The sequence below is a fragment of the Eublepharis macularius genome, chromosome 13 (assembly GCF_028583425.1).
Source record: "Eublepharis macularius isolate TG4126 chromosome 13, MPM_Emac_v1.0, whole genome shotgun sequence".
Lineage (NCBI taxonomy): Eukaryota > Metazoa > Chordata > Lepidosauria > Squamata > Eublepharidae > Eublepharis > Eublepharis macularius.
The window spans coordinates 57,332,640-57,347,138 of NC_072802.1; the positions used below are offsets into that span (position 1 = coordinate 57,332,640).

The following is a 14,499-nucleotide window of genomic DNA, read 5'->3' on the forward strand; positions in this document are numbered from 1 at the left end:
GAGTGCAGTCTTAATCATCTTGCCTTCATGTCTTGATGCGTGCTTTAAGGGCCAAAGTTCTTTTTAATTAATCCAGATACACTTTAAACAAGGCTGCCCTCTAGTGGACTGCAGGATCCAAGTACCAATTAGGGCACCTTTGTGAGTCCTGTATCCACCCATTCCCCTTCTAGATCACAGCATTCAACATTTGCCATTTAATTCTAGACAATCTCACGTAAGTCAGATTATTTAGGCAGTCATACTAAAGCTCAGGAATTCTCATCCCTGAAACATTATTTGTGTATCGTGTATTTATAGCTTCCCACTCAATAAACTCAAGACCGTCTGTTCAGGGTTCCAAATCTGGCACAGGCCAGATTTAAAGATGCTCAGCTTTAGCCTGGTGTGTGCATCTTGTTTGTTCAGGCTATACCATGGTCTATAAAAATATACTGCCCTTTTCCTCCTCTTTTACATTCATTAGCCTGCAACTCAGCATGGATTCTTATCATAGCTAAAGGTAGGCATATCACATCCATACTCACATACTTTGATGACGGCAGTTGTATTTGTTTTGTTTACCAGTAGTGAGTCACTGGTGCTTGGCAAGCTGCTATATTAGCATATAGCACTGGATGAGACATACAGAAAGTACAGTAAATATATGCAGAAATCCTACTGGAGGAAGAAGTTCCACTTACCCTAGCAGAGTGTAACAGGGTACAGATTTGCTTGTATTTTCAATATTATAGGGAATACTACAATTTTATTCAGGGTTCTTAGTCCACACAGTATCCCTTTAGGAAGGCAGTGTTCTTAAGGGTTTTTTTTAATGCCTTATTTAGCCTTGCTTTGAGTAGGCCAGGAGTATTCACCCCTCCCTGAATGACTAGAGGATCTTTAGGTAGGTCACTTGCTCTCTCAGCAAGAGCAGTGCTGAAAAAAGGCATTTAACTTTGGGTTACTATGCTGGTGATTATAGGTAGGGTCAAGTGACTCAATCTTGTTATAAACAGCTACTTAAAGATCTGTTAGTATCTTTTTTTTAAAAATTTGCCCCATCTTCTTACAAAAAGTAAAACAAGTTTTGCCCTGATTTGATCTCCATAAAAACCAAGACAAGACTGGCACTGCTCTTGAGGGGTAAAGAAGAAGAGATTATCATCATCTCTTGAGAGTCTGGCAGATGTAAGACAATGGAAGCATCTGATTCATTTACCTCTTTGAGCATACCAGACCAACTCGCTCCCTCCTATAGATCCCTATTCCTTCTCTATGCACAGCAGGACTGCTTATAAACATGTCCGCACCACCACAGTTGTTCACCACCAGCTGACATTTCAGACATAGTATATTTAGTGAGAATTTTCCCAGAGATAGCCAATAGCTAAATTTTCTCCAATGGACCAAAACATTAAACATCTTTATTAGACATAACTGCAACAGCACAATAGTAAGCAAGCTTTAAAACTCACCTGATTTCTTTGAGGCTAAGGATTATGCAAATGCACAAACATGAAGGGAATGGGAGGAGGACTGGGCTGGGCATAGTGAAAGTGGCCCAGAAGACTGTAACTGTTTTACAATGGGATGACGGGGGCGGTAAATTGTGTGTACCTTAATCTACCTTGTTGGGCCCATAAATATATAGTTGCACCACAGGCTTCTTTGCTTTCCTTTGAAAATACAGAACACAGCAGTTATTACATGATGCCTCTACCACTAACAGGAATACATGAGTTCCTTCTTGAAGGCTATGGTGCTGCATTAGGTTTAAAGTCAACAGATATCAAACTGCATAGTGTTACCAAGTGGCTGGAGGGCACATTACCAAAGGAAGAATCAAAGTTGCAGAAGTAGTTGATAGGTTACTTCTAACAAGATTCTCACAGCAACAGATGAATGAAGCAAAGATGTGATGATGCCCCAAAGGTGCATGAAAAGCCCCTAATGAACATAAACTACTCAATGACGATTTAAAGGCATTAGTTACATGCTTCAAATGCTTGCTAGCCCAATTTGGGATTTTGAGCTACCATGGCATAGTGGGTAATATTGGAGTAGGAGTAGATAACAGAGTTCTTCTCCAGAGGGAGGGCTCTTGAATCACATTGGCCAGTCACTCTCAACCCTTAGTTTATTTAAGCAAGTTACCAGAAGAATAAAATGGAATAATGAAGTACTTGGACTACAGCAATGGGATTTACAGAAGACAGGGATTTAACAGTTCCATCTCAGTGAGCTAGAAGTGACTGGAATCTGGCGCTCCATCTTCTATAGATCCATTATAACTAAGTTAGCACATCAGAAATAGCAAGCCAATGTTAGTATTACCACTATCAAGGTCACTGTTCATTCTTGCAAACAGCTTATTCAAGACTATGTAAGTGTAGAAATACACCCATTAAGAGCTGTCTTCTGAAGAATTTTCTTCTATCTTCTGTGATCAAATACATGTTTGAAGACACATTTGTAGTCATTTTAAAACAAACTGGCACCTTGAGCTAGCCATACTCTAACTCCTCCTTCCATTAACTTTCCCACTGAATCCAACCAAGCCACACATCAACTCTGCCCCCTTGGGGATTCTGGAAGTTTTCAGGAGCTTGAACAGGTCTATTCTCTCATCCCCATTTTATCCAACTCTTAGAAGTTTATGTCTCTTAAATCATGCCCAGTTTTGACTAGGCCGGGGGAGTGGGGGTGGAGTAGGGCACATGAGCAGAGGTTCCCCTCATTAAAGATAATTTTTTCTGCATACCTGGGGAGCCTTGTAGGTATATAGAAATTCCTATATTCTCTGTGGCTGGCCTTAGCTCTGTTTTCATCATGTTAACCATCTAATTAACATCACTAATGCTTGGATCCTGCAAACCATTAAGGGAAAAAAGTACTGTCAGTCTCAGTTATTCCCCACCCCATCTCCCCACGGAGGCATTTCTCTGATCTTCACCCTTTCTGCCTCCCGACTACAGCTGCCCAGCCATACAGCTATTAGTATTAGTACAGCTATTAGTTATTAGGACAAGCAAGTCCTTTAATGCTAGGAGTAAGCTTTCCCAAGCTTAGAAATGGCTTCAGGGTAGGGGAAGGAAGATCCCACCATCCGTGTACTAGTGTATCCAACTCAGTATCTAGCACAAAAGTTTAGTTTTAGGGTCTGTTGTCATGGCTCTTTTGTGTGTGGGGTAATAGGCACCAAGTTTGTAGTGAAGCAGCTGGTGCACTGAACAACACAAGAACTATTACACCCTAAAGTAATATTTTCAGGACTAAATATCGAACGAACTCAAGTTTGAGGATATAAGGTACCTGTTTGCTCGAGAGAAAAATTGTGCGTCCCCCTCCCCCTAAGGAGGCTGAGACACAGAAGGGGGGGGGGAAATGAGGTGATTACATATATTTTCCCTTTTGGTGGTTACTCTATACACCGTCTCTTGTGCAGTACTAGTCAACACCCCTTGTCCCTCAGCGTTTCAAACCACACAGTGGACACTGGTTAGATTTATGTTTTATAATTGGACTTTCATAGTATTCATGATTAGCACAAGATTCATAGCCATAAATTATACATCGTTATCTAAGTACATAAAATGTTAATGATGTATCTTTGAAAAGTGGCACAAAATAGTACATCCCTGTTGGCATTCTCTATTGGAAAAAGTGTGCGTGCACGTAGTTGGCACACCAACTACACTCCACAGAAGCTGGAGCAAAGCCAGGAGTTTTCAACCCATTACAGTCCAGATCCTTGTTTTAAGGATCAGCTTTCAGGTACTGAAGCAGGAGTTCACCACTTCCCTTTTATTTCAAAGTTGATGGTGCTTCTTGCTAACACTGGCCTCTTCACACATTTCCACAACCAGATGTCCAGGCACATACCTCTGAAGACATTTGCTTCCCAAATCACACTGAAGGGTGTACCATTTAATGCCAATGAATATCATGCGTGCCCTTTATGCTAAAGGGGAAAAAAAAGACCTGGGAAATGTCTGCTCTGTGATATGATCCAATTTATTCTCTAATAAAGAGCTTCAAACTATTCCAGAAGGCTAAGTTTCTTTTCTGCACCTCCTCCCCCAACAATATTCTGTCAAGCTGACTTTTGTTCTCTGCTCCCCCTACTACCAATACACTTCTATACTCTTTCTCATTTGCCCAGGGCTACATACAAGTAGGGGCTGGGTGGAATCAAGAGTTTTTTCAATGCATCTCACCAATAAGAAGGTTTCTGCAATTAATTCCCTGCTACCAAGTAGCATAATCTCTTCCTGTATTTAAGAGTATTAACAGCTTGGTGCTAGGGTATGCCCCAGCAGGAACACATTTGGCAAAAGGGTCTGCGGTGAGAGAAGAGACAGGCCTCTGCCCCTCATTCTCCCCAGCCTCAAGGTTATTGCAGCATTGTAAGTTCAGTGGCAGTGCCACTTCAGCTAGAGCCTGGCAATGTCAGTAACAAGGGAGGAAAAAAAGCTGCCTTTCAAAGTTGAAATGTAACAGGACATAGCAATAAATAACAGTGTCCTTTTGATGTCTCTTAACCCATTGGGATCACATTCAGCCAAAACACAGGGAGTCATCTGTGCCTTCTTGGACAAAAAGAAAGTAAAAAGGGACGGGAAGAGAAGACCATTAAAAGGTCCATCAGAGCAAAAATTACATATTGAAACCATAAACAGGTGGCTGGGTGAATCCTGGTGCTGTGTATCCGTAGGGGAAGTTGGCTTGTGGAGGTACTGTGTTGGGGCCTGCTGTTAACATCAGCTGCTGGCCTAGAAGGAGGCAAGGACAAGAAGTCAGAGCTGGTTCCCACTCCGCACCCTGAAACACTTGAGAACTACAGTTTTTGCACATTCCAAAAACATTACATTGTTTTTCTACAATCCCTGCATTTAGCATTGAAATAGAATAGGGGTATGTTCGTTTGGGTTTGAAGAGTGGTACAGTGAAATTACCAGTTCTAAATGGCTGCTCATATGAAGCTGCCTTATCCAAATCAAATGATTTCCCCAAATAGTTCAGGACTGCCTACTGGTCCAGTGGCAGTTCTCCAGAGCGTCACTCCATTTCCCCCGCTATGAGATGCTTTTAACTGACAATTAGATTGGGAAGAGGCCGTGGCTCAGTGGCAAAGCATCCGCTTTACATGCAGAAGGTTCAAGATTCAATACCTATTAAAAAGACCAGATAGTCAGACTGATAGATAGATAAGACAGACCAATGGTCCGACTCAATAGAAAGAACTTCAGAATCTGCTCTACCACTGAGTCCAGCTAACTTTAAAGCCAAGAACTAACCCTCCAGAAAACTCCAGACTTAAGTTCTTACATTCCATGTATGTACTGGGTTTCATGGCTTACCATCAACTCACTAGCCTCCCATATTGAAGGAGCTGTTTGACTTAACAGTGTCTTCAGTATTCCTATACTGCATTAAAAGTGGCCAAAGAGACACAATGCATAACAAACACCAATGAATAGGGGAGGGGGGGGGGGCGGTGGAGTGGGAGCGGAGTAGAGTGGGAGGATGTTTCAGGCATCCAGAAGGAGCATACATTCCTCATATGAGCTTCAAAATCGAGTTTCAGGGAATCTTTAAAATTCCAACAAATAAAAATACACAAGATGTTATGCATGGCCAGAATTTTCACACACTGCAGTTAGATTTGTTAGTTATGTTCACCCAGCCTCTGTTTATTAACTCTTGTCACAGACCAGACACACATGATGTTAAACACACTACTAAAAACCCACATGCCTCATGCAGGAAGTAGAGCTCCAATTTAAGCTATTCCCACCACAAAGTGAACCTCCATCACAAGTTTCCTTTAATGGAGGATCTTAAAGAGTATAATTTTGAACAAAAATGTCTAAAATGTCTACCTTTTGCTTAATAAAGATCAAAGGGGAACTGCATATGTCTGGAAGAAGAGATGGCATCTTCCTCCTTAACAGGATTCAAGTTCCTAAGAAACATGACGTATCAAAGCCTTTGTTGCCCAGGATGAGACAAGTTTTTACCTAGCTATAGGTTTGAAGTACTGTTAATAACTAATATTCTTTCCCCCTTGAATTAAGTCTCTGGGATTACTTCAAATAATTGTTTCCAGAGGATTTGCATGATTGTTCCATTCAGATATCCATTTAGTGGGAGTTCCTTAGCTCTAAGGAACTAATACATCTACAATTTGCAGATACACTTTGGTTTTAAAATCAAAAAGAGTCCAGTAGCACCTTTAAGACTAACCAACTTTATTGTAGCATAAGCTTTCGAGAATCACAGTTCTCTTCATCAGATGCATGGAGGGCAACAAGAAACTGGTCAGATATAGAGGAGGAGAGGGGAAGGAGGAGTAGATGCAAACAGCTGCTTCTGATATGGAGATCAGTTTGCTTCTGTTAAGGAAATCAGTTACTTCTGATAATGAGATAACCATTCATAGTCCCTATTCAGTCCCAGACTGAGTCAAATTTATATATGAATTCCAATTCAGCAGCTTCCCGTTGGATTTTGTTTTTGAAAGGTTTCTGTTGAACTACAGTGACCTTTAAGTCTTTGATGGAATGTCCTGGTAGACTGAAGTGTTCTCCCACTGGTTTCTGGATGTTGCCATTTCTAATGACAGATTTGTGTCCATTTATTCTTTTGCGTAGAGGTTGGCTGGTTTGTCCAATGTACAGAGCAGATGGACATTGTTGGCACATGAGGGCATATATCACATTGGAGGATGAGCAGCTGTAAGAGCCAGAGACAGTGTAGTTGATGCCACTGGGTCCTGTAATTTTGTATTCCCATGGTAGATATAAGGGCAGAGCTGGCATCTGGGTCTGTTGCAGGGCCTGGTACCTGTGCTGGGGACTCTGCTAGCCAATTCATGATTGTAAGTGAGAAGTCGTTTAAGGTTGGAGGCTGTCTGTAGGCAAGGAGAGGTCTTCCACCCAGGGCTTCTGAGAGAGAGGTATCATTTTCCAGGATGGGTTGTAGCTCACTGATGATACGTTGGATGGGTTTGAGCTGGGAAACCCATCCACCCAACAGAAGTAACTGATTTCCTTAACAGAAGCAAACTGATCTCCATATCAGAAGCAGCTGTTTGCATCTACTCCTCCCTCCCCTCTCCTCCTCTATATCTGACCAGTTTCTTCATGCATCTGACGAAGAGAACTGTGATTCTCGAAAGCTTATGCTACAATAAAATTGGTTAGTCTTAAAGGTGCTACTGGACTCTTTTTGATTTTGCTACTACAGACTAACACGGCTAACTCCTCTGCATCTATGACTTTGGTTTTAAGATAAGAAACAGGAATTACAACTTGATCCCTTCGAAAGAGCTGTAGTTTGTATTATACTGTGAGAACTGCAAGATCATTTAGTTTCTGATTAGATGCAATGAGGAATTCCATGGCTGTGTTTCAATGTTAGCAAACAAGGACTGGCGGGGAAGGTAAAGAATAGAGTGCCACCACCCATTTAAGATACGTTTAGATTTTGCCATCAAGGACCTAACAATAAAAAGAAAGGAAGTCTTCACCTACCAAATACTATTGGAGTGGGTTCAGTTACTTGTTCCTCTTCTTTCCTTAGGCTTTCAGAAGCATCAAGTTTATCCACCTAAGTTATAAAGTGAACAGGAAATGTTCATGAAGGAACTTCCTAAAGCTTCTCTTCTGTGACCTCCTACAGCACAGTTGCCCCCAGGCCAAGTGCTTCCAGTTTAAGAAAGGATTATGTTCAGCACTGTGTTTAAACAAAGTTTCCGCAGAACACAGGTGAAGGTGCCAGCGTCACTGGGATCTAGGATAGCTTCTTGTAGCAGGGACTTCTGAACACAGGTCACAAGCAAACACTTAACTCTAACAGGAGCTCAGGGCTCTAAAAGAGATGAAGTCAAATTCATCCACAAAAGTGATCTATAGCAGAAAACTACTGCCTAGAATCACTGTTGGTATGCTTGAACCTATCACTAAGAGCCAGTTTCCAGCACTCTAGCAAAGTCAAGAAGCAGAATGCAGGGCAAACCAGAGCTGGCCTGGCTTGCGTCTACGGCTCCTACTAATTGGCAAAGAACTGCATAGTGTACAGGAAAAGGGGACAAGATCTGCTAGTTTGCTCTGTCATCAGAATCAGAGTTAATCCATGCCCTGATGGCATCCAAGAGCATGACATTACTTTCTCTTGTAAGAGAACGGCTGCCATTCATGCCCACTTTTCCCCACCGAGTGCTGCAACTGGCGGATACACTGGGGCAAAATTCAGCCTCCCATCTCTGACAATAAGTGACTCGGACAACATAAGCAGTGAATCCATGTGGGGGCGAGAAGACAGAACTTGTCCTTCCTCAACAGCCTTTAGAGTTCTTAGGTGGTGGTGGGGAAAGAATACGCTCAAGTACATACAAAAGCAGTATTTGGAGGGGACAGAATAAGAACACGGAGATGAGAAAAGTACTTTGCATTGCTTCTATCTCAAGACCTGAAAGCCACATTTGATGTGGAAGAACAATGGGCCTTGCCCTGCCCTTTTCCCTGATCAGAAGGTAGAGAGTGGGGTGAGGGAAAGCAGAGGAAGTCGGAATGCACTATTCTCCCATTTGTCTAACCAGATTGGTTTTTAGTTAGTTCAGAAATAACATTTACTTGACTCCTATAATAATAAAGTTTCTGGTCCAGAGGATGAAACACAATTGCATGATCCAACTGCAGTTAACACAGACAAGTCATGCCAATTAAAGAATGTGGACGATCACACCAAGATATTAAACACTCTCAATGAAGTTCTGGCAACTGCTGAACTAGCAAGTCAAAATAATGTCTCTCCACTCTGAGAATTTAATAAGGTGTATCAGGAGAGTTGCTGCTTTTTTATGTATGGCTCTAACTAGTACCATCATTTCTGATTCTAGTTATGTAGCTTTTAGAGTTGCAGTAAAGAATGTTCTACTTTATAGCCGTTACTCAACATCCCAGCCTTTGATTGCTTCAAGCTGTGACAAAGTAATTAGTAATTTCTCTCAAATGTACACTAACCTCCAGTGAGAATGCACTTTCCAGGGCACTGGAACCAGACAGCTTTCACTGTTTTGTTGCCAACTAGCTGCCAATTGCTCTGATCTTAACAAATGCCACACTTGACCCAATTTTGCTTCCCCTGAGGACCGAACTGTGCTACGTTTCCTATTTACAGATCGTTTGTGCAAGCAGTCACCGTAAAAAAAAAAGCAGCGCAATTCACTGCACATGGGCATGATGGGCATGAACCGAAATATGAACCAAAGTCTGTGATGAACTGGGTCTGTTCGTGGTTCGCGAACCAGCGGTTCGTCAGAGCCCATTTCTGACCAGCCGCCACGAACTTTAGGCTGGTTTAGCTGGTTTGTTTGGTTCATTTTTTGGTTCGTCACTGCAGACAGCCTGGCATTGCTCAATCAGTTTCCGAGGCAACGGGATGGACTTCCTGCAGACCTTCTGCTGGCCCGGAAGTGACCTTCTGCTGACCCAGAAGTGACGATTTGCTGACCTGGATGAGACGTTTTTATGAAACAAAAGAACCGGTTTGTGAACCAGGGCAGGTTCGTGAAATGTGATGAACCACGAACCGCACGGTTCAGTTTTTTTTCCAGTTCGTGCCCATCTCTACTGCACACCAATACTTTCTCATCCACTATGCTAATGCTAGAACATGAAGGTCCACAATTTCATGTTTTAGCAGATTAAGGGTAGTAAGGTTCCAAAATGCACAGAATATTTCTTCAGGCAGGGGCTCAATTTCCTACCAACATTGATGGCTTTCCATAAGAGGAACCGTCTGAACCACCTTGGCTGTTGTTCTGAAGGCACTCAAATACTTCTCCATCTGACTTAAACAACAACAGTGCCTAATACAGATTCACAAAGGAGAATCTCTGTGAAGAAAACCAGCAGCCTATTTACCATGTTCTATTCAGCTTCAAGCCAATAGCTACGTCAATAGTCGCTTTAATTCCCCCCCCCCTTGCGCCCTTCAAGCCTTTTGAATGCTATAGTATATACTTCTATTCTAGACCCAGGATGGTTGCAACCCCTCACCCCCCAGCAACTTGTATTAAGCGAGCAACAGCTCCCTTGGCTACAAGGCTACCCTGCTGAGAGGAAATCAACACATCAACATTTACTCCCGTTAGAAGGCTGTACCACTCTTACTGAAAAGCTCAAGGAGGACCTGCTAGTATAGAAAGTGCAGGCTCTTTATTTCTGTAGGAAACTGCCTTTTTCTTTTTTAAAGATGCTGGCTGAACCTTCTACACACAAGGCAGGCATGCAAGTGGATGTACATACTGGGATGGCTTGCTTTGCTATCCCAAAATTTAAAGATAGTCAAACTAACAGGAGGTACACCTTTTGGTAGAGGGATGCACATCTTGCTGTTAAGTACACTTATATGAGGAAAGTTAAATGTATTTACATAAAAGGGAAAACTCATTTTCCAATTCATTTCTAAATCCACAAGCTAGATTAGTTTTTTTTATTTTAATGCCAGTCTCATCAAGCATGCTCTCTCTCTGGAAGACTGAGAATTTAGTAGACACATCACTTGTAAAATCCAACCAGAGTTCAGCTTAAACCAGTACCACAGTAACGGTTACTAGATCAGCCATTTCAGCTATATCCCAGTTTGTTTTGTTTTTTTAAATGTGCGGAAGCAAATTTGTGAATGTGAGAAGACAAAGTAGCTGTACTGTAACAACTACACAGACTGGCTTAACTGGAACTTTGCCACTTCTCCAAGGAGACAGTGACTATTCAAGTGGACTATATGCATAATACTGAGCCAAGTTTACAAAAATAGTTAATGGACTTCCCAATCACCGAAGGTGCTGTCAAAGAGATACATCTCAGCAACGGACACAAGTCTTTTGGGCACATACATTTGACTAAGTTTTACAATTAATGGCTACACTGCTGGAACATTCCATTAATTCTCCCAACAAAAACAAACATACAAGGTCTGGTTGGATTTTCCCCAAGTAGTTTGTGAAGATATGTTTTACTATTAGCATTAGGAGTGAATTAGTTAAGACTAAACTAGATTATTCTGCTTTTCAGCAAAAAAGCTACAGCTAGGTTCCGGCAGAACCCTAGATGTGTTTTAAGGGAGACAAATTAAACACAGAGTGTAAAACCAGAGAGACTGTCACCTTATTAAACAGCCCATCAACCTGCAAGAAAATTCAGAGGGGAACACTTAAAAATCAGTAAGCCAGGTAACAAAGCAAAGATCACATTACATATTGCGGGGCAGGAAGGAGAGAAAAAGAAAGGAAGTGACTCGTGTAGGAAGGAAGTATTAATGTACACTTTTAATCCTCTGGGAAAGTTTGCTTGTCTTATTCAATGCTCAAGAGTTTGCTTGGCAGTTGGCATTAAAGAAATGCTGTATTAAATCCACAGTAATGATCAAAACAGTATATTAAGTGGGTTTGATCTCCTTAAGTCTAACTGTGTAGGCAAGGAAATGCAGCAGGATGGTGTTTTGAGACCTCAGATAGTACTCTATAAAATACTACATGAAAAGAAGGAGTTGAGTAAAAAGTAGCAAGCCCATATTCTCAGAATGCAGTGTTGCCTGGAAAAGCTACCCACTGCTTCATGAGTAAACCTGTACTGTACTTTGAAAAAACAATGCAGCGAGGCTATTAGGCATTCTGGCAGTCTTATCTGAACCCAAGTGTAGACAATGAGCCAGAACTGGAATCCTGCTAACTACATGTTACACAACCTCTAGAAATACTGCTTGCAGAAAACGAGACAGAACTAGATTTTTTTTTTAAAGAATACATCCTTTTTTGTCCAGCTTCTACAACTATTATGCCGTTAAGTGATTCACCACAAAAGTCTGAAGAGTTCTGAGAAGTTTCATAATTGGGATGTTGAAGTTTTCTGTTCACAAGTGAATTAACGAGGGTCACCCAAAAGCCTCACAAAGCAGCAAGCCTTTCTATAGAAATTATACTTACTTTGGTAAGGTACTCCCTCATCACTTGGATGAAATAAGGCATTGCAAAGTCCATAATGTTGTGCCTCCAGGCCAGCTCAAGAACCACATCTGGATGTAACAAGTCATAACATGTGAAGAGAGAAGCTGCAAAGCACTCCTTTTTGTCTTCTTCCAAAAACCACTGGAGTAGTTTCTCCGCCAACTCAGCATCTTTGGACTCTGCAGCATATTGCATGGCATCCTATGGAACACCACAGTAACAGAGCTAGCCTCATTAGGTAGAATTTTGGTTCATTTATTTATAAAATGTGTACACTGCCTTGTTGAGGCAGCTCACAACACCAGAATACCAACAAGTCAACAAAACTTAACAGCAGTCTGAAATACTGATAAAGTAGTTCTCAGGTTTGAAAGAGACCAAAAAATAGCTAAAGATGGATACCCTCAGTCAAAAATTTGAGAAGATAAATGTTTTTGCCTGATGGCTAGAGAAGGGAAGATAGGTGCCAGGCAAGCCTCAATGTGGAGGGCATTAGAAAGGTAAAGAGCCACCATCTCTGGCTGCCATCTGCCTCCCCTCTGCAGGGGGGGGGGCGCACAGGGAGCAGAGCTCAAGAAGAGGACCTTAACTGGCGGTCCAGTTTATAAGCAGAAGGGCTAGCTGAAAAATCTAAAAGTAATCTTCCTTGGTTTCTGGGATTTTCATATTTCATTAGGAAACTCAACATTTGTTTCCCTTCCAAGAAACGAACTAGCCTCACTTTATACACCATGGCCTCGTAAAAGTAATCAAGTTCCACCCTGTCCCTTGCCTATAATGCAACCAGTCACACAATGGAACTATCCTGTTTCCATTTCACAACTTTTGCTTGGTGGCAATAAAATTCCCCATTATAAAGGGGGACCCTGCACTGGACATTTTCACTCCAGCCCTGGAAGCTTAAAGGGAGCTGCCCCCTGGAAGGGCAGAAATGCCTACAGGGAGTCTGTTGCCATCAGTGGCAGGGTTTTCACCACCTGCTCTGCTCCCTTTTCCTTCCCTGTGGATTAGTTTGTTGCTGCCAGGTAGATTTGTTTCGTTTTTTTGTATGTATGTATTTATATTTTAAGGCCTGTTCCTTTTTTATACTGTAAGCCACTTTGAGTCCATGCGCACTGGAAAAAAGCAGGGTAAAAATACTCATAATAAATGAATAAAATACGTAAGATCAGATTTGTCATGCAATTCCGCACAGAGTTAGGTCCATGCCAAGTTATTCCAATCCAAGCCAACTGATTTCAATGGACTGGGGCTACAGCAGCTCAGGCTATTAGTAGGCACAAGGGTATGCTTACAGTTGTTCAACAAGCTTGCTTTTGCAGGCCTTTTAGACACATACATAAGCACGGGGAACCAACATTCCACACACCTTATAAAGACGGTCCTTCTTGCAGAGCTCTACACTCTGTTTCCATCTATTATTGCCTTTATACAAATAAGCTGCAATACGCCTGAACTCAATCAACTCGTGCTTTTCCAAACGCTGAGCTAGAGTGATGTTGTCAAAGTTATCATAAGCGTCGATAGATGCTCTCAAGCCCTGTTTGGACAGGGAGGAAAAAAGAGACTGATCAAGTGATATGCAACTCTTTCCTAGCTTGAAAATTTGTGTCAAATGCTGCCAATCTTACAGTGATGCAGCTTTTAGTCCAACATTCCTGAGACTGTAAAACGAAGAGTTAACAGCAACACTGTGTACAACCTTCAGTAAGTTATGTATTCGTATCCAACACTATTAAACAACCATATCCAAAGTAAAAACTTAAGGGTGTGGAAGAGAGAAGCTGTTAATGTAACTGCTTACAAGTGGTCTGAAGATATATTCAGTGTAAGCTGTTTGCTCCTCCAGCTATGGGGAGAGGACAGCATGCACATGCCCAACTAAACAGCTTCTTCCTACTACGTAGTCTTCTTACCACACTCTCCTCCCATTAGCCCCACTGAACAGCTTCTTTCTAACACACCGTCTCCTACTACAGGTAAAAAGGATCACTAGTTGCAGTCCATACTGTTAGATCTTTATAGGTATCTTTATAAAATGGTTCTTTGTAGCAGTTAATTTTGCATTTGTAACATATTCACATGTCATCAAAAACTATACTATAATCACTACTCCAAAGTGATGCTTACCTGATAGTCTTCCTCCTCTGTTAGAAGATTGTTCAGGGCCTCGTTAACCCCTTTATTATTGTGGTTCTGGACTGATCGCAAGTAAGGTTTTACTAGGGGCAGCTGGTTAACCTACAGAACAAGGAGAGACAAAAGCTACCTTGAAAGGTATCCTGATCAAACCTCTAAGGCTCTGGGGCACAGGCTGAACCCTATACCATTCTCTTCCTTGCCACCACCACTCCCTAAAATTACCTCTGCATATAAATATATAAAAATTGAGGAACAGGATACTTTTTAAAATCAACTGTATACATATTAATATGAAGAACAACAGATTGTAAGTAAAGAAAGCCTTAATCAAAACAAGATCTTAACAGGGTAGAAGGCAAGTA

At 41.7% G+C, this 14,499-nt stretch overlaps 1 protein-coding gene across 4 annotated transcripts in view; it reads right to left on the bottom strand.

Moving 5' to 3' along the window:
* Positions 1-3,476: 3,476 nt before the first annotated feature.
* The window catches only part of CLTCL1 (clathrin heavy chain like 1), a 61,121-nt gene continuing 50,098 nt past the window's right edge, over positions 3,477-14,499 (bottom strand). The window contains exons 28-33 of one of the 4 annotated variants that reach the window (XM_054996331.1): positions 14,126-14,236; positions 13,365-13,535; positions 11,975-12,196; positions 11,156-11,176; positions 7,518-7,593; positions 3,477-4,754 (exon numbers count right to left, since the gene is read on the bottom strand). In XM_054996331.1, the coding sequence (XP_054852306.1) occupies positions 4,639-4,754; positions 7,518-7,593; positions 11,156-11,176; positions 11,975-12,196; positions 13,365-13,535; positions 14,126-14,236 (717 nt within the window). In that variant the 3' untranslated portion in view covers positions 3,477-4,638. The remainder of the gene's footprint in view (positions 4,755-7,517; positions 7,594-11,155; positions 11,177-11,974; positions 12,197-13,364; positions 13,536-14,125; positions 14,237-14,499) is intronic. The other 3 variants (XM_054996332.1, XM_054996333.1, XM_054996334.1) reach the window with 3 other exon arrangements.